We start from the raw sequence: 25,055 nt of genomic DNA, 5'->3' as shown, positions 1-25,055 counted from the left end.
AATAGCCAAAGGGATATTGAAAAAGAAAGCCAACGTTGGTGGCATCACAATTCCGGACTTCAAGCTCTATTACAAAGCTGTCATCATCAAGACAACATGGTACTGGCACAAAAACAGACACATAGATCAATGGAACAGAATAGAGAGCCCAGAAATAGACCCTCAAATCTATGGTCAACTAATCTTCGACAAAGCAGGAAAGAATGTCCAATGGAAAAAAGACAGCCTTTTCAATAAATGGTGCTGGGAAAATTGGACAGCCACATGCAGAAAAATGAAATTGGACCATTTCCTTACACCACACACAAAAATAGACTCAAAATGGATGAAGGACCTCAATGTACGAAAGGAATCCATCAAAATCCTTGAGGAGAACACGGGCAGCAACCTCTTCGACCTCAGCCGCAGCAATATCTTCCTAGGAACAACGCAAAAGGCAAGGGAAGCAAGGGAAAAAATGAACTACTGGGATTTCATCAAGATCAAAAGCTTTTGCACAGCAAAGGAAACAGTTAACAAAATCAAAAGACAACTGACAGAATGGGAGAAGATATTTGCAAACGACATATCAGATAAAGGACTAGTGTCCAGAATCTATAAAGAACTTAGCAAACTCAACACCCAAAGAACAAATAATCCAATCAAGAAATGGGCAGAAGACATGAACAGACATTTCTGCAAAGAAGACATCCAGATGGGGAACAGACACATGAAAAAGTGCTCCATATCACTCGGCATCAGGGAAATACAAATCAAAACCACAATGAGATATCACCTCACACCAGTCAGAATGGCTAAAATCAACAAGTCAGGAAATGACAGATGCTGGCGAGGATGCGGAGAAAGGGGAACCCTCCTACACTGTTGGTGGGAATGCAAGCTGGTGCAGCCACTCTGGAAAACAGCATGGAGGTTCCTCAAAATGTTGAAAATAGAACTGCCCTATGACCCAGCAATTGCACTATTGGGTATTTACCCTAAAGATACAAATGTAGTGATCCAAAGGGACACATGCACCCGAATGTTTATAGCAGCAATGTCCACAATAGCCAAACTATGGAAAGAACCTAGATGTCCATCAACAGATGAATGGATCAAGAAGATGTGGTATATATACACAATGGAATACTATGCAGCCATCAAAAGAAATGAAATCTTGCCATTTGCAACAACGTGGATGGAACTAGAGCGTATCATGCTTAGCGAAATAAGTCAAGCAGAGAAAGACAACTATCATATGATCTCCCTGATATGAGGAAGTGGTGATGCAACATGGAGGCTTAAGTGGGTAGAAGAAGAATAAATGAAACAAGATGGGATTGGGAGGGAGACAAACCATAAGTGACTCTTAATCTCACAAAACAAACTGAGGGTTGCCGGGGGGAGGGGGTTTGGGAGAAGGGGGTGGGATTATGGACATTGGGGAGGGTATGTGCTTTGGTGAGTGCTGTGAAGTGTGTAAACCTGGTGATTCACAGACCTGTACCCCTGGGGATAAAAATATATGTTTATAGAATTCTAGATTGTTATTACTATAAAAATTAGCAAATTTAATAGAAAAAAAAAAAGAATATAATAAAATAAATGAAATGGGAAAAAAAAATAAAATAAAATAAAATGGGGGGAAAACAGAGTAGCATTCTCCTTTAAAGAAGCATTCCAGGGGCGCCTGGGTGGCTCAGTGGGTTAAAGCCTCTGCCTTCGGGTCGGGTCATGATCCCAGGGTCCTGGGATCGAGCCTCGGCATCAGGCTCTCCGCTCCGCGGGGAGCCTGCTTCCTCCTCTCTCTCTCTCTGCCTGCCTCTCTGCCTCCTTGTGATCTCTGTCTGTCAAATAAATAAATAAAATCTTTAAAAAAAATAAAGAAGTAAAAAATAAAAAAATAATTAAAAAATTTAAAAAAAATAAAATATTTAAAAAATAAAAAATAAATAAAACCAAAATAAAAAAAAGATAAAGAAGCATTCCAGAATGCAGGAAATGCTCCAAATACAGCAATGTTCATGGCAGCAGCATTTGTAACCATGAAACAACTGGGAGCAACTTGAAGAGCCAACGATCAAAAAAGAGTAAAATGCATACTGATGTATTCCCTGCAGTATGAATGGACTGGAGCAGCGCTTCAAAGCAGAGGTCATAACATGGGGGTGTGAGATAGAAAAGAAGGCGGACAGCAGAGTCACTGAGAGTGACTGTAGGACCTCAGCAAGTTCCTCTGTTTGCCTCAGGCTCCTCAGTCATGAGGAGAGGATAAATTATACCTATTCTCTAGGGCTCTATGAGGTTTAGAAGAAGCAGTGCTTATAAAGCCTAACCCAGTGCCTGGTATGGGGTGTGGGCTTGACATGTTCACCATTATTATTAAAATACACGGTCTCAAGTGATGATGGGGTCAAAAAATATTACAAGTTCCTTCAAAGACTAGATTTCTTTGGGCTATAGGACTGAGGGCGAGTAATTTGTTTCTTCATTTATGATTTCTCTCCTTTGCCATATTCTGTAATTTTTATACTGGTCTTTCCTTTTGCCCCCAACACCCTCTCTTCATCAGAAAAAACTGACCTCTACTGACGTGCTCTGAGGCTGATCCCTATGGACTGTGTCACCCAGGGCCCCTTGCCCTCGGGCGTCTAGTTGGGTTCAGCTGGTGTCTGGGTCTTGAGATGTGTGTGTCCTTTCACACCACACCTCCTGACTGGTGCCCCCCAGGTTTTACGCCTCTCCCTTCAAGTGTAGAGGTGCTAAGAGCTTCCCATTGTAGCTGGTCGTGGGTACTTTGCTATCCCTTCTCCATTCATGAGCCTTGCTCACCTTTCTGTAAATAATCCCATCATTAAAATTTCTTCCAAGTTTAAGCTGAGTATGCCTCTGTTTCTGCTGGGACTCTGGCTGATACAAGGAGCATACATTATTTTTATAATTGGGAAAATTTTATTTAAGAAGCACAAAGGACCACCCCTGCCTCCCACCTCCCAAAAGGAAGCACTCCTCACAGAGTGGAGAGGCCCCTCAGCTTCCAGGCTTGAGGGTGATTATTTTTGTTTCATTTTTGAGCCCTCACATGAAATTAGGCTTCAGGCTAGAACAACTATTTCTTAGAAAAACACACTTTCTCCTGGAGAGAAATTCTAGAAAGCAGTCGCGGGCTATTGACAAACTATAATGCTGCAAAGGGATCTGGCCAAAATGGAATCAAGAGGAAAATCTCCAAGGGGAGAAGGTGGCCCGGAAGTGGCTCATCACCTGCTGTGCCAGCTGTGTGCTCAGTTGGACAGTCGTGGACAGAGCTGTGCCTTGAGTGGAGACCTGCCTCTGTCTGTGGCCACTGGAAACTCACCAGCCCCTGTGGCGTCTGGGCTCAGCAACTGCCAGGCTCCCAGGGGGTAAGTGATACAGTTTGTTCAGTCCAGGGGTGGGGATGGCGGTGCGAGGTGGTGATGGGGCTGGCTGGGGGGGTTGGGGGGGCTTGGCACATCATCATGCACTGCTGCACGGTTAATTCTCGACTGGCAGGCTGACTTTCCCCAGGAGGAAGTGTGGGGAGGCATCTCACAGTTGCATGGCGATAAAGAGCTGCCTGGTGGGCCTCCTACTCTGCCAGGAGGCTTCGTGGCTCCAAAGTTCTGGAGGGGTATGTGAGGGGGAGGAGGAGGAAAAAGCCACTCTACTCAGTACTGATGTAATCACCTTTGCAGAAACTTTCCAATGGCAAGTGTGTTGAAGACAGCGAGCTCAAGGGGCCCAGCAGGTTACCAAAGAATGAAACTGAAGGTGGTAGTCGGCATGTGGGGCGGGGGGGGGGGGGTGTCCAAGAAGAGAACTGTGGATGAGTGATCAAGGAAAGGGATGAGATGCGAGGGTCAGTTAAAGACAGCGTTGGACAAAGTCAGTTAAAAACTATCCTTAACACTTTGCGCCCGATTTTCTTTATACTATGAAGTAAATTCTTATGTTGGTGAGCCGCCTTTTCCCCAGCAACTTCTAAGACCCATAAATAGGCAGACTTGAGTGCTTATCATGTTCATTGTGACTCCCAGTGAATTCACTGAATACTTAACTATACATATGTTATATGTACATATACATACATACACATACACACATACATTAAGCCCTGTGCCAAGTTCTAGGAATACAGAGATGAACAAAACATGCCTGCTTATAGGAGGTTTACAGACTGATGGGAAGGATCCGTATTAGAAACATGACCACACATTCATAGCCTGGCCACGCATTAGAATGACCTAGCAGCTCTTGAAAAGTATCTACGCTTCAGTCTCTATCCTGCAAAGACTCAGATTTGATTGGTCTTAGAAGGGGCCCTGGCATGGATCCTAAGGGGATTCTAATGGTCAGTTTCATTTGAGAATACTAAATATGCTCGTGGTTCCATGAAACATTATTCCCATGAAACATTCAATGACAGTCAAGTGAAATTTGGAAAATAATTTACTAGATATATTAGAAATTCTAAAAGGTCATATAATAAACTCCGGAGACTCTAAAAGTTCTATAATAAGTATATTTCAACTAAAAAACATACCACAAAAATGAATAGATGTTTGTAATTTGTGAACACTATTTGAAAAGGCATGGTAGAACTTATTAGGCAAGATTTGTACTAAATACTTAGAAATGCTCCCTGAAGGAATGACTTTGTAACAGAGACCTGAACAATCAATGATATAAGGTCAGGAAATGGGAGGGGGCAGTGCTCTAGGCAGAGGGATTGCCATGTACAAAGGTCCTGTAGTGGGGTAAATGCTTTTAGAACAGAAAGGTGGTCAATGCTACTGCAATATATGAGGTGAGGGGGAAGAAAACCAAGATTTCTACCTTCAAGGAACTCGTACCTTAGGGAAAAACTCACATATTCCAAAAACTCCAATTACTCTATGGATCCATGATTTTCCAACTATAACAGGAAGAAGATGAAATCACTGTCAGGAATAATCCTCTTCACCAGCTGATATAAAAACCCAGTTTCATGTTTGTCCCTAGGTAACTTACATAATTTTTTGAAACAGTAGAAATGCTTTCATAAGTATGTTGGCTTAGGGTAATAGTAGTATTAGGTCATGTTTACTGAGCATTCAGCTGGGTAAGAGGGAGAAGTGACCTGGAGACGGAATCAAGATTCCAAACTGACACACACGCCTGTCTTAACATTTTTCTCTCCAAATCCTTTAAAAGAAAAACAAGGTACAGCGTTTAAAACATATTCATTAGCTAGAAAACAAAAAAGTGAGCCATATATACCCATTTCTCTCATTTCCTAGCAGCCACTAATCTGTTCTCTATTCCTATAATTTTGTTATTTCAAGAGTGTTATATAAATGGAACAATATGCTATGTAGTCTTAGGGGTTGGCATTTTCAATCAGCATAATTCTTGAGAGATTCCTTCAGGCTGGTGTGTGTCTTGATAATGTGTTCCTTTTCATTGCTAAGTATCATTCCATGGTATGAATGTACCACCACTGGTTTAGCCATGCACCAAATTGGAGGTCACCTGCCTTGCTTCAGTTTTCAGTTATTACAGTCAAAGCTGCTAGAACAGTTGTAAACAGGTTTTTATATGAACATGAGTTTTCATTTTTCTGGGATAAATGCCTACCAGTTGGTAGGAGGTATGGTACTTGGGTGGTTTCTTTTTTAAAGAAATTGCTAAGCTTTTTCAGAGTGCCTGTATCATTTTACATTCCCACCAGCACATATGAGTGATCCGATGGCTCTGCATCCTTGCCATTTGGTATTGTCCCTATTTTCAAATTTTTTTGCTACTCAATAGGCACATAGCAAAATTTCAGTGTGTGTATGTGTGTTTTAAAGATTTATTTATTTATTTTGGGGGCGAGAGAGGAGAGAACGTGCGTGAGAAAGTAGGGAGAGGCACAGGGACAGGAAGAGACAGAATCTCAAGCAGACTCCCCACTGAACAAGGAGCCTGACTCAAGGAATCTATCCCACTACCTGAGCCACAATCAATAGTCAGAGACTTAACTGACTGAGCCACCCAGGCACCCCTTTCACTGTAGTTTTAATTTGTATTTGCTTAATGCAAACCCAACGAGTTACTATTATATAATGGAACATGAATAGATAGTAGTAGAGGAGGGAAAATAGGTACTATTCTGAAAGGACTATTTGAAACAGATTTTGAATATGATAATGGAAAGTAGGGTAGGAAAGAGAAAAGAGGCAATTAGAGATTTGAGGAAAATATATAGGTAAGGAAATATAATCACAGTACACTATTTGACTTCGCAATGTCAAAACTTACACACTTAGAGCAGGCCGCACATAGTGACTTCCTCCCAAAGAATACAGGATGGAAGGGGTTAAACCATAACTTTATTGCGGAGAAACCAGACAAACACACCTCAGCCAGGTGAACACGGTCAGCGTCAACAGTGATGAGTCATACTGGGAGCCTGTACTCTTGATATGATGGGATGAAAATGGGTAAAGCTTTACCTCTGTGGTCTTCCATCCCCAAACCCATATCCCCAGCCTAATCATATCAGTCACATCCGAAAGAGGGACACTCTACAAAAATACCTATACAGTCTTCCTCAAAATTGTCCAGGTTATCAAAAACAAGGAAAGCCAGAAAAACTGTCAGCCAGAAGAACTCAAGGAGGTATGATAACTAAATGTCATATGGGGTCTTGGATGAGGTCCTGGGACAAAAAAAGAGACCTCAGGGGTGCCTGGGTGGTGCAGTCAGTTGAACATCCAACTCTTGATTTTGGCTTGGGTCATGATCTCAGGGGTCCCCGTGAGATGGGAGTCCTACGCTCAGTGTGTACAGTCTGCAGGGCATTCTCTCTCTCCCTCTCCCTCTGCCCCTCTTCCCACTTACACCCTTTCTCTCCCACTTTCTCTTTCTCTCAAATAAATAAAATCTTTAAAAAAAGAGGAGTTATCAGGTGGAAACTAAGGTTATCTGAATAAAGTCAGGATTTTAGTTAAAACAACAACCAGAATCTCCACATTCATAATAGGATAAACACTGCTGACTTAACTAAAAATGGAAATACAATGAGGTGGAGAGAGAAAAGGATACAGAGGAGTGTGGTGTTATGAGAGTTAAATTCTTTTCTGTTCTAGTTATAATTGCATACATAAGACCTGCAATTGCTGCATCAAGAAAGAGCCACAGAAGTATTATTAGTGAAAGTAGACAGGTAATTATAAGAACTAGAGGAGTTAAAACTGGCTGGTGCTGAAGAGAAGGGGAAGAAGACTGAAGAAGGGAACTTTTTTAAAAAAATTATAAGCCTTTTAGTACAAATTTGGTTTTTAAAAATCCCATTCTTAGATCATTTTGGACAAAAATAAGATGTATATAAAAAGAGACAAACTTGCAGTTTGAGTCTATCAGTTTAACCATATACTCTTTATAAGGAATGTTTCTCAAACATCATAGGAAGGCTGAAAATAGTAAGACAGAGAGGCAGCAGGCAAATGAAAACCTAGGAAGCACTGTTAATTACAGACAAAATAGAAGTTGAAGCAAACAGAATTAAGCAAGACAAATAAAGCAGGTTCTCAGAGATCAAAGATCAAAGGAACAAACACTTTAGAAAAAGGGATTTAAAAAACACACGCACATCCACACTTTATTCCCAATGGAGTTTACACGTTCTTTTCAAACACCAGCGATGGTCCATATACACTGATTTATTGGTTAGCTACAGATAAGTTTTAAAATAGCTCAAAAGCATACTGAGCACATTAAAAATTTTTCTTATTATGATAGAATTAGAAATTAATCTTAAAAATACAGCCAAAAAATATGGCCACTTAGAAGTTTAAAATAGCTTGCCTAAAAACGCTGCTTAAAGTGGAAATGATAATTTTTTTTATAAATAAATGATTATAGCACCTCACTTTAAACCTTTTGGATATGGACAAAATAGTAGGGGAAAAGTTATAGCCTTAAATACATGGATTAGAAAAAAAGGAAAATAAAAGAATGAGTTAAGGTTCCTAGTTAAAAAAAAAAAAAGAACTGGGAAAGAGAATAAAGTAACCCAACAGAAAGTAGCAGGAATTGGCAAAGCTAAGGCTAGAAATTAATAAAGTAGGAGATAAGCAAGAACTAGGTTTTATGAATGAAAAAAGTTAATTCTTCAAACAAATCAATAAAATAGACAAATGTTCAACAATTCTAAAAGAAGGGGCACAGATACATGACTTTTGAAATACTAAAGGAACCAGGATCACAGTGGAGATCTAAAAATTATGTTCAATGCTATATCATTCATCATAATCCACATGGAGCTTCCTTAATTTGGTAAAGGTTACCTACCAGACCCCTATCCTAGACATCACACTTGATGGTAAAATATCAGATGCACATTGACAAAAGCAGGTAAGAGAGAAGGATACCTACTGTCCCACTTACGATGCACAATGTAGTGGGAACTAGAAACCACACTGACTCTAGTTAATAAAGTGAGATCCAAGAAAGAACAGAAAGTACTAGAAAGGAAGGACAAAATGATCCTTACTTAGAGATGATGTTAAAAGAAAAAATCGTAAGATGCAAGATGAACTACTGAAGAGAAAAAGACAAAAACAAAAAAAAGCCCTCACCATTACTAAGAGCTCAGCAAAGCAACCAACTAAAGATTTTTTTCAAACTAGCACTCGCTCTTCTATTGTCCCACAAATAGCCAATTAGAGACTCTATCTTGAAAAGAGAATTCATTCATAATAGCCATAAAATGTGTTAAATAGTTCCCGCATGAAACTTAACAGTGAGTGTAGAAGGCCCATCTACAGAAAATTATGAAATTTTCCTGAATACATAAAATTCGGCTTGATTAGAAAGACCTGTTTTGGATGGAAAGGCTCTCTCCAAATTAATTTAGGAATATGATGCTACCCCAATATGATTTTGAAAATTAAACCTGACAAACCAGTTTTAAAAATTCATTTGGAAGAGAACATGTGTACAGACAACTGTGACATTTTGAAAACGGTTACCATGGGAGGGACTTGCCCTACCGGATGTTAAAATACTATAAAGTTACTCTGGTGTGAAAATTAATGAAAGGAAACACCATTTAAGATGGATTGGGGAGGCCCAGAGCAGGAGTTCTTACTCCCTACCACTTATTGTCAGCGGCCCAACAGGAAGAGATGGACCCAGCAGGAAGAGATGCACATTGGAAGTCTGTTTACCTACTACTATATTACTCCAGCTGGAAGAAAGGTTCTTTTGCCGAAACAACGGTATGGCCAATCAGAGACCTCACAACTCAGCCAATGGAAAGCCACTATACTTCAGACTCCTTCCAGTTTACTCCAATAGACTTTTTGTTTCTAACACCCTGCCCAACTGCTCCCTTTCCTCTTTGAAGGATGTTTTTCTCTTTTGTTCTTTAGGCCTGTTGTAGCTTGCTTAACCTGACTTGCAAGACTTGCAAGTCTCCAGGGTTGCTAAATAAACCTGTTTTTTGTTTTTTGTTTTTTGTTTTCCTTCTAGTAAAATGACTGAGGGGTTTTTGTTTGCTGTTTTTTTTTTTTTTTTGAAGGTTTTATTTTTAAGGTTAACAATGGCTATAGACAGGTGAGTGAGACAAAGAATGGGACTGCATAAACTATTCCACTTCTACTTAATAGTCCCAGAAGCAAGTATTGGCCCAAGTAAAACAGAGACACATACAAGGATTGTAATATAATAGGGGAAAAAATGGAAACAACCTATATTTATCAGTGGAAGAATGATTAGATAAATTATGGCACCTCTAGCTAGGGAATAGGAATACTGTTCGGGGATTAAAAAGAATGAAAATCCAAACACACTGACATAGAAGGGTATTTGATAGATATGATACATTGCTAAATTAATAACAACTCTAGACATGCCTGAGTGGCTCAGTTGGTTAAGTGTCTGCCTTTGGCTTGGGTGGTGAACTCGGGATTCTAGGATTGAGCCCGCATGTGGCTCTCCACTCAGTCTGGAGTCTGCTTTTCCCTCTTGCTCTCCCTCTGTGCTCTCTCTCAAATAAATAAAATCTTAAATCTAGTTGTAGGATTAGACTGTGATAATTTTAGCACATAAACCTAACATCTGTGTGCTTATACATGTGGGTATGTGCATCAAGAAAGGATTTGTAAGGCCGTACATGGAACTCATAACAGATTAGATTTGTGACAGGGCTGGGCCACTGGAGGAAGGGTAAATGTTTTACCTTGTCTTTTATATAACCTGTACTGTATTGTTTGAGGGTTAAAAACTTGCCTAAATGAAGAAAATGCAAAAAGGCTGTGCTTTACAACATACCATACTGGAGAAGGGTTTTAAGGTGGTTCACAAGACGGTCGAAGAGTCAAATGGCTGGATCCGGACAGCTTAGCCACCAGGGAGGAATCGAGAAGTGACCTAGAAAGCCTGCGGAAGCCTAGATGAAGGAATTTGAATAGGGCTGCCCTTCTCCTGCTCTCACTGGACTGGCTGCTTTTCCTCATCATCATACATTTAGTTGCTGAACTTATTTCTATATTTTTACTTGTATGCAAAAATGTTAGCCCACTGAGTTTCCTGTCCCCTGTACATAACAGCTTCTGCCTCTCCTCGTTGCTTCTCATCTGTAAACTTTTGCCTCACCCCCACCCACACAGGCTAACTAAAATGATAAATCTTTTAGTTTTGTGAAATCGAGTCCATTCAATCTACCGATGAGAGTAGCTACCTCATGCGTAGGATCAGACTAATTCTTCAATTATTTAAACATGGAAGATAATTATAGTCTCTAATGCAATGCACTTTTCTCTTTCGAATTATAAGGTGTAGGAGGAAAAAATTATTAGAAGGGGTAAAAGTAATATAAATACTAGGCACTGTGCACCCAAGCCCCATGAAGTCAGTTTTTTCTTAAGTCTTATGAAAAGATGGCCCAGGTGATTAAGTCATGGTCAAGTTCATGCTATTATTACAAATTGTCGACCCTGAGGACTTTCATGGACAGATGGTGGACTCTCCCTCCTAGAAGCCATACTGCTCCCGGACATCTCTGTGGAATTCTTTGGCTTTCTTTCTTTCTGGGAAATAATTTGAGAGGTGGCAGTTGGCAGAAGCACCACCTGCTCTATTTGCAGGAGGAGATACACTACCAACTCTGGAAAGGTCTTGGCAATTTCTGCAAGAGGAAATGCTTTTCAAATTTTTTTTTAAGAGAATGCCATCAATTGAAGAGGAGTTAAATAGTGTGCTATTACAAGCCTTTGTAGGAAGGAATTAAGGTGGTGGCTTCTAATCTGTTGGAGAAGGAGGTAAGAAGAGATGGGGAAGGGCACCACCCAAACCAGTTACTGCCCACACCCACCAGGGCAGCAACTGAAGCAGCTCGTCATTGGCAAAGCCTGAAGGGTGACCATGTCAAGCCCTGCTTTTAAAATAAAGATAGAAAATAATTCATCCTGTGGATAGAAAACAGATGCCACATAGCATCTGTCAAAGGATACTTTCCTTTCCATTCCCAACACAGCAACAAGCAGCAAAATCACTTTTGAACATGCTCTCTGCTTTGGGAATGCAGAGAAATGACATATCCTCTGCCAATGGGAGCTGCAGGCAAGTTACCCAAGGCGGGTGGGGGGGGGGGGGGAGAGCAATTCTGGCAACTGTCCAAAACATCAAAGTGTTTGAAATAATCCTGGTTTGGCTCTATAAGCCATGGAATTGGTGAGATGGGACCAAAAGATGCCCCTCCTCTTTGAATCCAAGGAAGAAATACCTGGAAACAGACAGTCATTCTCTTAGCGCCATTTTCCCACATTTAAGGGAGATGGAAGCAGAAAACTCCAGTGGGTCTTACTCAAAACTATTTCTGGGTTTTAAACTGAAATTGATGTCTTTAATGTCCAAGTTGTGACAGCAGTTGGCCCGGTGCTTGGTCCCTGGGCCTGAAGAATGCTTATAAAGAGATGCTCTTAAAAAGATTTCTGGATATCAACAAACAAACAAAAAAAAACGGAACATGTTAATGAGTTGAGTGTACACACGTGAGAAACGGAAGGATTCAGATTTTCTTTGAAACACAGGCTTCGGTCTGAAGGGGGAGAACATCCAGTTGTCAAAACAAGCTTGAGGTTTTGTGAACCCAAAAATTCTGGAGAGCAGTTTGAGATGTTTTTCCAAACCCTAAATACTGTAGGGGTAAGCCCTCCCTCTAACCAATTAGATAACTGACATTTCATTCTGTGGATTTCTCGATTGTTTCATCTTTTTTAATGCAAATAAATAATTAGCCTTGTTTCAGGGTAATTTTGCTAATATTTCTGTAATTAAATAATGACTTCAACTGAATTAAAAACTGTCCTGCTGTCTCTGGGTGCAGGAGACTGCCAGCTGTTTTAAATAACCCCTGAGAGTGGCCAGGTTAAGGACTCAATTTATGACCTTATAAATTAACACAAGGAAACCTACTCCATAATGCAACAGACAATTCTATTTATAATGCTTAATTAATCTCCTCCAGTTGCTAACAGAACCCACTTGTGGCTTTCATTTTCAACCTCACCCAAATACAAGTCTCCTGAGATGAGACGTGTTAATATGTGAATGCTGATAGAACTTGCTGGCACGATGGTCGAGTATTAAATAGCTGACAGTCTGGATAAATTAGCTCCCGATAGCTCACTAATCAAATGTAAGAAGAAAATGTCGAGCTTGGCAGCACTGATGAAACCCTTCATCACAACCCGGAGCTGGAGAGAGGTAGAGAGAGGAAAATGTCCAAGTCTGCCACTGCCCGCAAACCCTGGCTCTGAGTTTCAGGAAGTCCTGGCGGTGCAGGCAACCAAGACAAAGTATCAGAACTGTATCAAAGGATGGCCGTGGGAGGCCACCTTGGGTGGCTTCATTTGTCTTTTGTCACTAGTACCCTCAGGCTACCTTCTCTCTGATACAGAAAACCCCAAATGGTAACAAATGCTAGACTGCCTTACCTCAGGTAGTACAAAGTGGAGTTATCTGGAAAATTCCAAGTACCTCAGAAAGCTACAGGTGTGGACAGAGTAATATTTGCAGACCTAGAAAATTCTCTGAGGGAACAGGCCCTGGGAAGGAGACAGGAGGCACATAGACTGCTTGGACACAGGACTGCTGCCTTATGGGCTGGCATCTGGGAATCTATGCACAGAGGACTTTATCAAGTTGTGGGGCCATTCAGACTACTTCCATATGTCCCCCTGAGTCAGGAAAATCGACTTTGCTCTTTTTTTTGACCACCGCATTCGAGAATCCACATAATGGGATACTTCTGGCTCTGGTTTTTGTCTTCAGGCAAATTCCTTAACCTCAGTGCTTCAGTCTTCTCGCCTACAAAGTAGAAATCCTAACAGTGCCCACTGATAGGGCTGCTGTGAAGATCACGTGCAGTTAGTGTAGCCGATAGCTTGCCGAGGTGCCGGGTATACAGTCGGTGCTCTGCAGCCTTGGCAGTTCTCATCCCCGTGTCATTCTGCTGTCCGTCTCCTCTGGGCTCCCTCTCTCCTTTCACAGACACGTCAAGCTGTCATGGCTCCCCCAGCTAGCTGCCGAACCCACTTCCCTGTTCTTGGCCCACATCTCTTCTGGTATATCGTACACAGCCTTGCAACCCAAATATTTCACCATCTACCTCTGATCCTGTCCCTACCTGATTCAGTGTTCTGCAGAGTTCATCAAATAATGCCGAAAACTCCTTAAATTTGAATTCAGGTCCCCCTGCCTCCTGTGCTCATTTCTCTCTCTGCTCTGACATTTCACTGTGCCTTTTCGTGAACCCTCAGCGCCCCTGGAGCCACAACTGGTTTTCTTGCTCCCTTTTGCCTGTCCTAGCATGCTCTTGCTTCACAAGTATTAACCTGTGCCCACTGTTCTCTCCACTTGGAGATTACTTTCCCCTTCAACATCTTTTGGTCCAAATCCTAGCCATCCTTGAAAGCCACATGCCACCTGCACCTTGGGGCCTTTCTGATCTTATCCTGTTACCTCCCTCTTTCTTTTCTGACCCCTAATGTCCTTTATCTTTTTTTTTTTTTTTTTTTTTAAATCCTGAACTCCAGTTTACCTGCTGTTACAGGTATCAAGTCATATGCCCCACTACTTAGTATGTTCTGTATCCCATCCTCTGAGCTCCTTGGATGGAGGCTGATTCTTCCTACTTAATTCTGTCTCCAGACCTACACTATGCACAAAACAGGTCTTCTGCAAACAAGAATGGAATTAATATTTTGGAGGGGCTTGGCATAACGACAGCCTGGTCCTATGGTCCATCTTCTCTGTGACTTACTCTCATTAACATTTTGCTCTGTACATGAGCACCTACGGAAATATTTCAACTCAAAAAGTACATGGCATAGAAAAAAAATCCTACAAGCAGGAAAAACAAACATACAAAATGCACAACTGATCCCCAAACAATGGACTGTTTTTTTAAGAAGAAACAATGAAAAAAAAAACAAAAAAAACAAAAAAACCAACAACCGGACTCTGGTACCTTTATATCTGGTTACTACAGCTGCGTTGACACTAAGAGGCTCTTGAAAGCTGACAGTGAGTGCCGTGCTGCTGGTTACCATGAGACAGGCGTTGGTTGGCACCTCAGGGGCTCCTGGGACAGAAGGAAAAACGTAAGGATCTTAACATTGCAAATCCTTTTTAAACAATGTTCCTGCCTCTTCAAAGGATACCCTGAAACACACACTATGGAAACATTTGTTTGTAGAGCCTAATAGCTTTTGCTTTTGAACATTTTCATTAGAAGTCTCAATGGCCTTTATTTGTTGCCATCGTGGTCTTATTTGAGCATTAGAACGTCTTCTGAAGGGATAAATAATACCAGTTAAGCCTTCCCAAAGTATCCTGGAAACCCAACAGGAGATTGGCCTGGACCAGTGGAGAGGAGGCCGGGAAGTGTTAGCAGGAGCCGGCTGCTCATAGAGACTGCTACGTTTCATGAAGTACTTTCATGGAAATCATTTCACTGGAGCCTTTCTGCAACCCTGCTGGGTAGAAAAGGCAAGCAGAGCATGTGCCTATTGAGGATGAGGAACCTGCAGTCCAAAGAGGCCACACTACTTGTTCAAGGACACAGCAAAGACACACAGCTAGGACGAAGCCCCATGGCTTCCGGGGCCTGATTCTGGGGTCTTCCCAGGACAGAATGCCAACCTGCCTTCTCTCATGGTGCCTCCTATTATATCATGTAACATTTTCTGAAAAAGAATTCACAGACGAATGCCATACCTAATAACCTTGGGTTTTAAAGGACTCCTGATAGTTCTAGGTGTTCCTTAACACCCAGAAGGCGTTTTGTGATTTAGAAAATTCCCTCTCAAATGGCAGAAGTGTAAAACTATGGTTGCTTCTAGTAGTAATCTGTCCTAAATGAGGCACAATTGCAAATGCATTTATTAAAACAAATGCTGCATGTCTCTTTTTTTAAATAAAAAAAACACATGTATCAGCACCGCTGAAGAGACTGTTAATTTTGAAACAAACTTTCATTAGTGTTAATTTTGAAAAAAACTTCCATTAATGTCGCTTAAGTTGTTTGCTTTAAGAGAAAAGGATGAGGCTTAGATGCGGTCCTTACTATACAGAACTGCTTCAGAGAACAAGATTTTCACTGCCTTCGTCTTTACCTATAGGACAAAGCAGAGGCAGATATTCCCAAACTAATGAACTGATCCTTTCCCTTATATTTAAATCCTCCAGTCTAATTTTTTTTTCATTGTCGTTTAAATAAGATCTCCTTTTGGAACAAGATTTTAATATTCCCCAAGTGTCTGAATTTGATACTTTTGTATATTAGGGACTGCTGTACACTGTACCTTCCAGTGCTAATGAGCATTATCGAGAAACAAGGCTTTCCTTAAAACTAACAAAAAGAATTGACGAAGAGAATGGAAGTGCAGACCAAGCATAATTCAGGGGCTGACTGACTATCCTCTGTGGCCTGTATTAACCGAAGGTCGGTTTATATAAGCGCTCTATAAAAAATGTAGTAGAGAGTTGAAAACAACTTAAACTCGGGTTGGAGGCAGGAACTGGACAAACAAATATTTTCCACCTCCCCATCCCAAAATATAGCCACTTAGGGTATCAGACCATCCAGGTTATTAGGCATTGGGGCGTATCGGGTGGAAAGCACTAGATGAGTGTGACATGGTGGAGAGAGGCCAGCAGCACTGAAGCCTCATGGCTGTGGTCAGAGAACCTACTGGGAGCCAGAAAATCAAGCAAGACAAAAGATCCTTTTACAGCCGCCCAGAACCCTCACTCCAAATAGGCTGACAACGGCCATCCATGACCCTGGAGCAGAGTCGGGGAAAAAAAAAATCAGTAAAAAAAGGCCTGGCTGTGTCCAGCCAACCTGGCTTCTAGTTAAACGCAGAAGTCTTCGGCTTTTACTCACTGGCGTGCTCGAAGCCAGTCCTCATGCGTCTGTACAGTCGACACCGCCACTCCCAAGCTCTCAGCTGTTTTTCCTTCTCTGTGCTGTCCAGACTTGGTCCTTCGTTCTCCACCTGGGCAGACAGTTCACTCACCCTCTGCTGGGCTTCCTGCACCAGTGTGGTGAGGTGCAGTGCTCGGCTTTCCAGGCTGACAACTGCAGGGAAAGACATGGGTGACTCCTTTCTCTTTCTGGGGGAACACTGTTTCATGGGCAGGGGAGTTAAGAGTTGACTTTTGGGTTTAAAAAATGCCCGGGGTAAGTCTATGTTCCTTATTAACTGACTTATCCAACAAGGTCTACGTGGTGACACTGACAACTAGATTAAATGTTAAGTCCATCAATTTAAGATGTTCATTGCCCTGGTGCCCCTCCTATAATATGTGCCCCGAACAGCTGGCTAGCACAGTTCATTAGAGTTCCACCATCAAGTACCCACGAGGACCACTTCTAACCCAGACTGCACACAGTTGTTTCCATGACCTTTGCAAAGACAAACATTTAGGGCTAAAAGCTCTTGTAGGGCTAGGAAGGTCGTAAGAAAAGGCATCCAGGAGGCAAGCTGCATTCTGTTAAAGTTGTTTGGTGTTTTTTTGGTGGGGTAGAATCTGATTAGAATGTTCTGCTCTTAACCACGTTGTGCCCAACGCACAGACATTTTTGTACATAGGTCTTAGTGGCGTAATTGTATTGTAATTAACCAATTTATTTATTGCTGATGAAGTGTTCTATTCCCACTGCCACAGTAGCGGTGGTGAGTCTTCATGACTGGGCGTGACCAGACTATGCTCTCCTAACAATTCCATCTCTGATCATGATCTCAGGGAAGGAATCTTCTCTGCAGATGCCCATGCTCATCAGCAAGTTCTACTACTCTTCCTCCTGAGAGAAATTATACAGTCTGATATTTCTGTTTTACCCCATACATGGTGTCTCCATGAAATTCACGTCATACTATTCACCTGACCGGCCCTTGTGAGAGAGAATGTTCATGACAGTGACAGAACATTTCACATTCGTGTGTTGGGTTGGGAAGCTGCTTCTGGGGGTTTCCTCATGGCTCCCATATGTTTGAGGGGGGCCTTGGAAGTCCCTTGCCAAGGGAGGCAGGAGGACGTAGTTCGTGGTAAGGAGGCGACAGCCTCAGCATGGGTGTGTGGAAGGAACCACAGAAAGAACGGGACAGACCAGAATCAAGCTCAGCTGCTGTCACCAATGTGTGTCTGACACTGTGTGACCAAAACAATATTTCATCCTGGTGGGTGGGAACGAAATCCAAACATTTCATTCTTCTAATTAAGGGAGGAAAATATTATGAAGATAACTCAAGTGAAAATTTGTTAGGTGTATTTTGAAATGGAAATTAGGTGGTTATATATTCATATTCTCTGTGCTCATAGGCATGTCTGCATTGATTACAGGAAATGAATACTCATTTATTATTGCCCCTGCTCACCATCAGTCTCAATTTATTTACAGATGAGGTCAATGAAAAATTAGGCAAGTCTTTTTTTTTTTTTTTCTTTCTTTCTTCTTTCTTTTTCAAGTTGCTGTTTAGAACACTCAGGACTGTGTTTTGCTGCAGATTTCTCATGGTTAATGAATGTTGCTGTAGCAGTCAATCATGTACTCTGAATACCGTCACACTTTTTTTAAAGCCTCAGTCATGAGCCATGACAGAAAAATAAACAAATAAATATAAAGCTAAAAAACTCTTTCACTGAGCAGCTACACTACGCAGAATCCCCCGGGAAGGCTAAAGGAGGCCAGAATAAATGATAATATAAGTGCTGTGGACGTAGGGAAGCAATGATGGCGTATGAACACGGAGGCTCTGGAGAAAAAAATACACATACACACACGCGGGCGCATACTCTAGTGGAAAAATTGGCAATATTAGTAGCCTCAAGGTGCAATTTCCTGGAGCAGTGAGATTGACAAGCCAGTACTAAATGCTGTTAATTTAACTAACTTCAGATTAATGGTAGAGTCTGCTATGACTGAAGGCCTCAAACACAGTCTCATTATAGCCTTGCTGGGAAGGTCCTAAATATAGGCATTGACAGTTGAAAACAAATTCGTATACATTTGTGTATTTTTAGACATAGGTTAGGCGTCAGGGTTTGTGTCACAGTTCTCAGGTTGATTAATTGACCCAGTAACTGCACCCTCTGCCCACGGCCCCCCTCCTTCCACTCCAAATTATAGAGAAAATGGGGGAATTGTCCTTGCTAAGTCATTCAGTGAGCTTTTTATTGTAAGCCTAATGTTTGAATTGCATGCATGCGTCAACACTTGGGTGATAGACACATGATTTATAAAAATAAATTTTTCTAATACTATGAAATCCCCCCTATTAATTTTTATATCCACAACAGTTATTACTGGTGTGAATTCCAGGTGGCATTTCAGATGGACAGCTTCTTTCGAGCTATGCTTGGCTCCCCCTGAGATTTTTTTCTGCTTTTCTTAGCACAACATGCTTTGTTTCCACATTTTCCCTTTCCTCTAAGGCTGTGGCCTTGACGCTGTCTGAGTTGTACTGGTGAAGGGATTCCACATCTTTAAGGTCAAGCATGTTGCCTCTTCAGAGGCTAGGGGGAGACCTATTTAATTTTATAACCATGTGAATTTTCCAAGATCAGCTGGATCCCTGTGCTTCTCAAACTGGGATACCTAATGTGGTATATTATATATATTATATACTATATAATGAGGTGGGGGGGCATGCAGTGGGCATCTCTGGAGCGAAGGCGTGCACAGAGCGAATACGTGCACCCTCCTGGGGCATCAGTGTCTCCACACAGACTTTGGTGAAAGCATATTATTTAAAAATCAAAACAAACACTTATGGAGGAGAATGGAAATTTCGCCCCAAAATTGAAAGCTTAAAGAAAAAAAAGAGAGAGAGAGAACTTTATGGAAATCTGCCCCCCACTTTTTTCCCAGTCTAAGTCCCCAGATGCCCCTGAGAGCACACTCACTTGCCTCTGTTGCTAGAGGTAATTCCATGGATGACTAGAAAAGGCACTAACTGAGCCAGTGGTTTCCAACCATTTCACCCAGCAAAACCTTTATTATTTTTTTTCTATGGATTTTTTAATAGCTTAATAAAACACTCTCTTCTGAAAGATTTTCTTTATTGACTACCAAATCAGCTGACTTACAAAGTAATCATTTTTCTCCCTATTATTAATGACCTATATAGCTGCCAAGAGTCACATCTGTTCAGTATGAGATAATCAACCTAGCAAACTGGGTTAATATATTTTAAGCAGAAGCAATATGATAATTATATTAGACTGTGTAGTTTTATCTTGAGTGAGGGTGGGAAGTTTGGGCTTTCTGACACCTTGCAAACTATTCCGAGAGCCCCCTTCCTATTTTTGCCACCCCAGAATGAGAACATTTTAACGGCCTTATTTTATTATTATATTTTTAGCCGTCTGTTATAAAGATGAAGAAACCGAAACTCAAGTAGACCTTGGACATTATTATCCAAGATTTTCTTAAAAATCTCAAAGAACCCAGGGAACTTCCTCTAAACCAAATGGCATGCAAATTAACCTCATATTTATGTATTGCAGTTTTCTAATTGCTATCAATCTGGCATGAGGCTGGTGAGCTCATTTGGATGGACATTGGAACTGGAAAGGCTGTGTCTATCATGTAATTGGTTCTCTTGCCCATCCACTTCTCTTTTTCTTGGATCCCTTCCCCTTTAACTTCCACACTCGTGGCATTTTCTCTTGAGCGCAGAATTCCTGATCTGTTTGCAAGGTTTGGTCTTTTCTCTCTTAGACTGCAGTTAGTTCCTTCTCCAGCCAAGCAACTACCCCTCTGAGCAGCCATCGCCAGCACAATAGAGGGTCTGTGAGTGTGTGGTGAGCCGCCCGGCTGGGGCAAGACCACTCGGCTGCTCCTGGAATAGGCCCCATGCTATTGTGGTGTTTAATTATCAACAGCATTTCTACCACCCAGTGTCTGAGTGGGTATTTGTTCTAAGACCTGCCCAGCTAATTAACTACGAGGTGGGGGTGGGGGTGGGGTGGGAACTTGGTGTTCAAAGAATACAATTACGGTTACTGTTTAAATCCTGAGATAAATAATGATCAGACTGAACATTTTTCCTCACCATCAGACTCTAACCTATGGAGCGCCTACTACCTACTATTTCTTCATTTCGTCCTGCCCTGTAATTGGTGAGTTTGGGCCTGATAATTGCTTAGAGATTGAAAATACAAGGAGGTAAAATGTTAACTAATTTTAATTCCTAGCTAAAAGTTTTAGGGAATAATTCATTTGATCTACTTGAAAAAAAAAAGAATACATTTTCCTATTACTAATGATAGGGCATTTTGCAACTTAGCAACAACTTTTCTATTGTTACTAGCAATTTGTTTTTTAACTTATTGATGAGAAAAGGAGGCACAAGACACTCCTTTAGTCTGAAGGAGCCTTAACCAGCCTTTTTATAACACCTTTGGCCCTGTAGGATTTCCTCCAGGAGGGGAACTCGCTGCTCACCAAGATGGCCCTGCCCACACTCACTTTCAGTTTTAAGAGCTTCATTCAATTTTAAAAAGTGTCCTCATCCTGAGCTGAAACTGCTTTCCTCTTATTTCCAAACTGGAGGCCAAACGGTAAGAGGGCTTTAAGTTATCGATCTAGGTCAAGTGCCGCCCGTTAGGAATGTGTGGTCCTCACCAGTTGTGCTGCCATCTTGAACCTAAGCACCTCATCTGAAAAGTGGCATAATAAGCTATCTCACAAGCTCCAGTAAGTTACTGATAACCCTTCATAGATGGCTCTCAATAAGTGGAGTTTTGTTCATTATTACACTCACCGGTCTGTGTTATACTTTTTAGAGGCACACAAAAATAAATACATTTTATCAAATACTCTATGCTCTTTCATAAAAAAAAAAAAAAAAAAAAAAAAAAAATCTTTGCCCCAGGTAAAAATCTTCTGTCCCAACTACCATTCACCATTCAGAAATATATTATATACTAAGTGGTATCAATTTCAACCCTATCCGTTACTTCAGGGAAGAAAACAACGTCACTTAGGTAGAAACCTTAAATTGTAAGCCAAAGTCCTCGGGGCAACCAAGAAGAGCAGTTAATAAAATTTATCTTTGCTATCATAAGTGACAACCTTCTAACAACCTCACAGCTGCCTTGTTTTCAGGTTAGAACGTCAAAAGAAATACTACAGAAGAGTCCAAAAATTAAATTATTTTTAATTCAAAAACTCTCATACCAGAAAAGCTCAAAATCTGTTTCAATTTACCTGTCTCGCTGAGGTTCACATCTCAGAATTCACTCTGGTTTCTCTTGGGTCTCAACCTGTTGTCTTATTTCAGGTTTTCCCAAGGACTTTGAGAATGTGGTTCCAAAAAGTTTCAGAGATTTGGAGGTTAAATGTTTCATTTTAATTACTGTGGCGTGTTCTCCTAGAGCTCATTACATCCTGGACATGGGGCTCTGGAATGTTCTTCCCTGCTACTTTCCAGAATGTGGATTCACAAAGTCCGTATTATATAGTTTAAGTTGTAATTGTGGTTCTTTAAGAAGCCAGAGCCAATGGCACAGAAAGCAATACTTCCAACCTAACTCCAAAGGGCAAATGGACATTTCTAAAACAAGCATACAAAAGCCTTGAGGAAATAATTCAGAAAATCCAAAGCAGATCATCAAATGATGTCATGGCTTAAGTATGAAAGAAGATAACCGTATCTCCTGCCAATACTTTCAGTGCTAACAGAAATATAATGTAGCCCACATCATTTAAAATTTCCTAGCAGTGACATTATAAAAGAAAAAAAAGTACTGAAGGTTGCTGAAGGGAGGTGAGTGGGGGATGGGCTAAATGGATTATGAGTATTAAGAAGGGCGTTTGTTGCGTTGAACACTGGGTGTTATTTGTAAGTGAGGAGTCACTAAATTCTACTCCTGAAGCCAACCTTACACTACATTTTAACTAATTAGAATTTAAATAAAAATTTGAAAAAATAAAATGAAAAAGTTAAAAAAAGAAAAAATGATATTAACTTTAATAATCTATCTTCGTTAACTCTGTAGATCCAAAATATTATCATCTTAACATGTAATCAATGTAAAATCATTGAGGTAGGATATATATTATATATAAAATAAATATATAAATATAAATTATATGTAATGCATATAATAAACAAAATATATTTTATTATACTTAAGCCTTAAAAAATCAGGGTTGTTTTACATTTGGAACACATTTTAATTTGGACAAGATGCTTTTCAAAATACTCAATTGTCACATATGGCTGGTGGCTCCCGCGTCGGACAGAGCAGTTTAAGAAAATAAAATTCCACAAACGTTTAAGAATGCTCGTACTGGACAGTGTTTTCAAAGCACAAACTATACAGTAGATAGGTAAAATATTTAAATTCTTTGCCAGAAGCTCTTGGCTTGTTTTATATTGTTTTTGAGATCTGTAAAGTATTTAACTTCTTTACCAGAAACTCTTGTTTTATATTGTTTTTGATATTTACACTGATTAACAGTTTTTTCTGACCATTTACAATATGCCAAGGAAGTAGTTTAAAGCTGCTATTACATTTAATCCTCAACAACTCAGATAGGTGGTGGGGCAGCCAGCCTCCAGGAGCGCCCCTGATGGTGTCTGCCTCACAGCATGCACACCCGGCTACACTGTACCAGAGTGGGTCTGTGTGATCAACAGTGTTCGGCAGGAAGTGAGAATATGTCCTTCCTGAGATTAGGTCATAAAAGACACTGTTGCTTCTAACTTGATCTCTTTCTCTGACTCTCAGATCGTTGGCACTGAGGGAAGCTAACAGTCATTTCAGGGAAGCAGCCCCCTGGAGAGGCCCACGCAGGAAGGAAAGTGAGTCTCTTGGCAACAGTCACTCTGAGTAAGGTTGGAAGTAGATCCCCTAGCTCAGTCAAGCCTGGAGTTATGTTGGGGGAATTCAGGGACAGGGGCCTAGACTGTGAGCACGTGCAGGGCACAAGGCCAGACTGTATGGGTTGTCAAAGGCTTCGTTGAGCTTTATCTATAATGTTTTTTATTTTTTACAAGGAGAATATATTCTGGTTGTGTGAATATTTAAAAATTAAAAACAAGAGAATGAAAGGACAATTAATTATTGGGAAGCAGGTAAGTAGACCTGTGCTGTGGCCGCCTGGTGTCTAAATAATTGTTTGGAAATATAAAAAAAAGATCAATTCATTCAGTATTTAGTAAAATCATTCTCTTCAAAATAAATAATATATTCACACCCTTCAAAAGAAGTAGCCTTGAGATTCATTCAATTCAACACACATTTATAAATGAGTGCCTACTGTTTGCTGGGGATACTGCGATGAATGAACAGACAGGTTCTGCTCTGCGGAGCTTACAATTTAATGCAGGAGAGACGGATAAATAAAATGAAAAAAATATATAGTGATAAGTGCTATGTATGCAGAAGATTAAAATATAGTAATGTGATTAGAAAGTGACTTTGGACTAAGTGGCCCGAGAAAGCCTCATTTGAAGATGTGACATTAAGTGAAAATGTTAGGAAGGAGCTGGCCAGGGAGTGATCATGACTGAGAGCATTCGAGCACCCCTCCAAACAGGGAATAGCCAGGACAGAGGCCCTCTGGGGAAGAGAGTGAGTGCAGCGTGTTCATGGGACCGGAGGGAGGCTGGTGGGGCTAGTGTACCGTGCATGAGGGGTGAGCAGTATGAGATGAGGCTCGAGGAGCAGGGCTGTAAATTAGAGTGAGGATTTCTACGCCTATTTTAATGAAGCAAACAAAAATACCTGGGACTCATTCTAGAGACCTGCCCAAAGCTTGTTCTTTACAAATTCTTAATGGTTGCAAATCTTTGTCCTTTGAGGGTGGATTTGATTTCAGGAAACCTCTCTAAATCATCTGAAGCCAAGTCTGGTGAACATGGAGGGTGATGACGCTGGGCAATGCTGTTTTGGAACAAAAATCAGGTGTGACTCTAAGCAACGAGTCAGATTTTCTCATAAACTGGCTCTGAGGACAAATCCAAAAGTGTTTCGAGCAATAGCAGCTCTGTTGGAGCAAGTGTGGGGTCTCCCATGAGGACCATGTTAAAGGATAACATTTATTTGGACTGTAGACTTTCTGGGGTGTTTGTTTATATAAAGCCAGGCTCATTAGTTTATAGTCACACCTCTTAGACGTGCCCTGAACCGGTCCCGGCACCAACACGATCCCTCGACTACCGCAGAAACTAGTGGTGCATCCTGACGAGTCTGCCAAAATTCTGGTGTCTGGTGTCTGCGCCACACTCGTGTGACAGCTACTCGGCAATCGAGTGTGAAGTAACTGCACACAACTAAGTCTGGGCGACATCTCCTAGTTCCAGAGGCAATATCCGAGAGAAAGTGAGTGAGTTCACAGAGAGACGCAGAGCAGGTCTGCAGAGAAGGGAGAACACGGCCGCAGGGAAGGGCAGAGAGACTAAAGATGAGGAGCATTTCACCATTTTTGCTGGCTCACATTATTCAACAGTGTAAAACTGAAAACAGGCTCCGTCTACAACCAAATTCTACAACAGTGCCTGGAA

The 25,055-nt window shown here is 41.1% G+C and overlaps 1 protein-coding gene across 1 annotated transcript in view; it reads right to left on the bottom strand.

Annotated features, from left to right (window-relative positions):
* ANKFN1 (ankyrin repeat and fibronectin type III domain containing 1) overlaps positions 1–25,055 on the bottom strand; it is a 266,145-nt gene that overhangs the window by 113,567 nt on the left and 127,523 nt on the right. Inside the window, exons 5-6 of the mRNA XM_059148501.1 lie at positions 16,421–16,615; positions 14,501–14,614 (exon numbers count right to left, since the gene is read on the bottom strand). Of these exons, the coding sequence (XP_059004484.1) occupies positions 14,501–14,614; positions 16,421–16,615 (309 nt within the window). The remainder of the gene's footprint in view (positions 1–14,500; positions 14,615–16,420; positions 16,616–25,055) is intronic.

The sequence above is a fragment of the Mustela lutreola genome, chromosome 15 (assembly GCF_030435805.1).
Source record: "Mustela lutreola isolate mMusLut2 chromosome 15, mMusLut2.pri, whole genome shotgun sequence".
Lineage (NCBI taxonomy): Eukaryota > Metazoa > Chordata > Mammalia > Carnivora > Mustelidae > Mustela > Mustela lutreola.
Note: the sequence above shows the minus strand (reverse complement) of the source record. Positions and strands in the feature narration are given on the sequence as shown.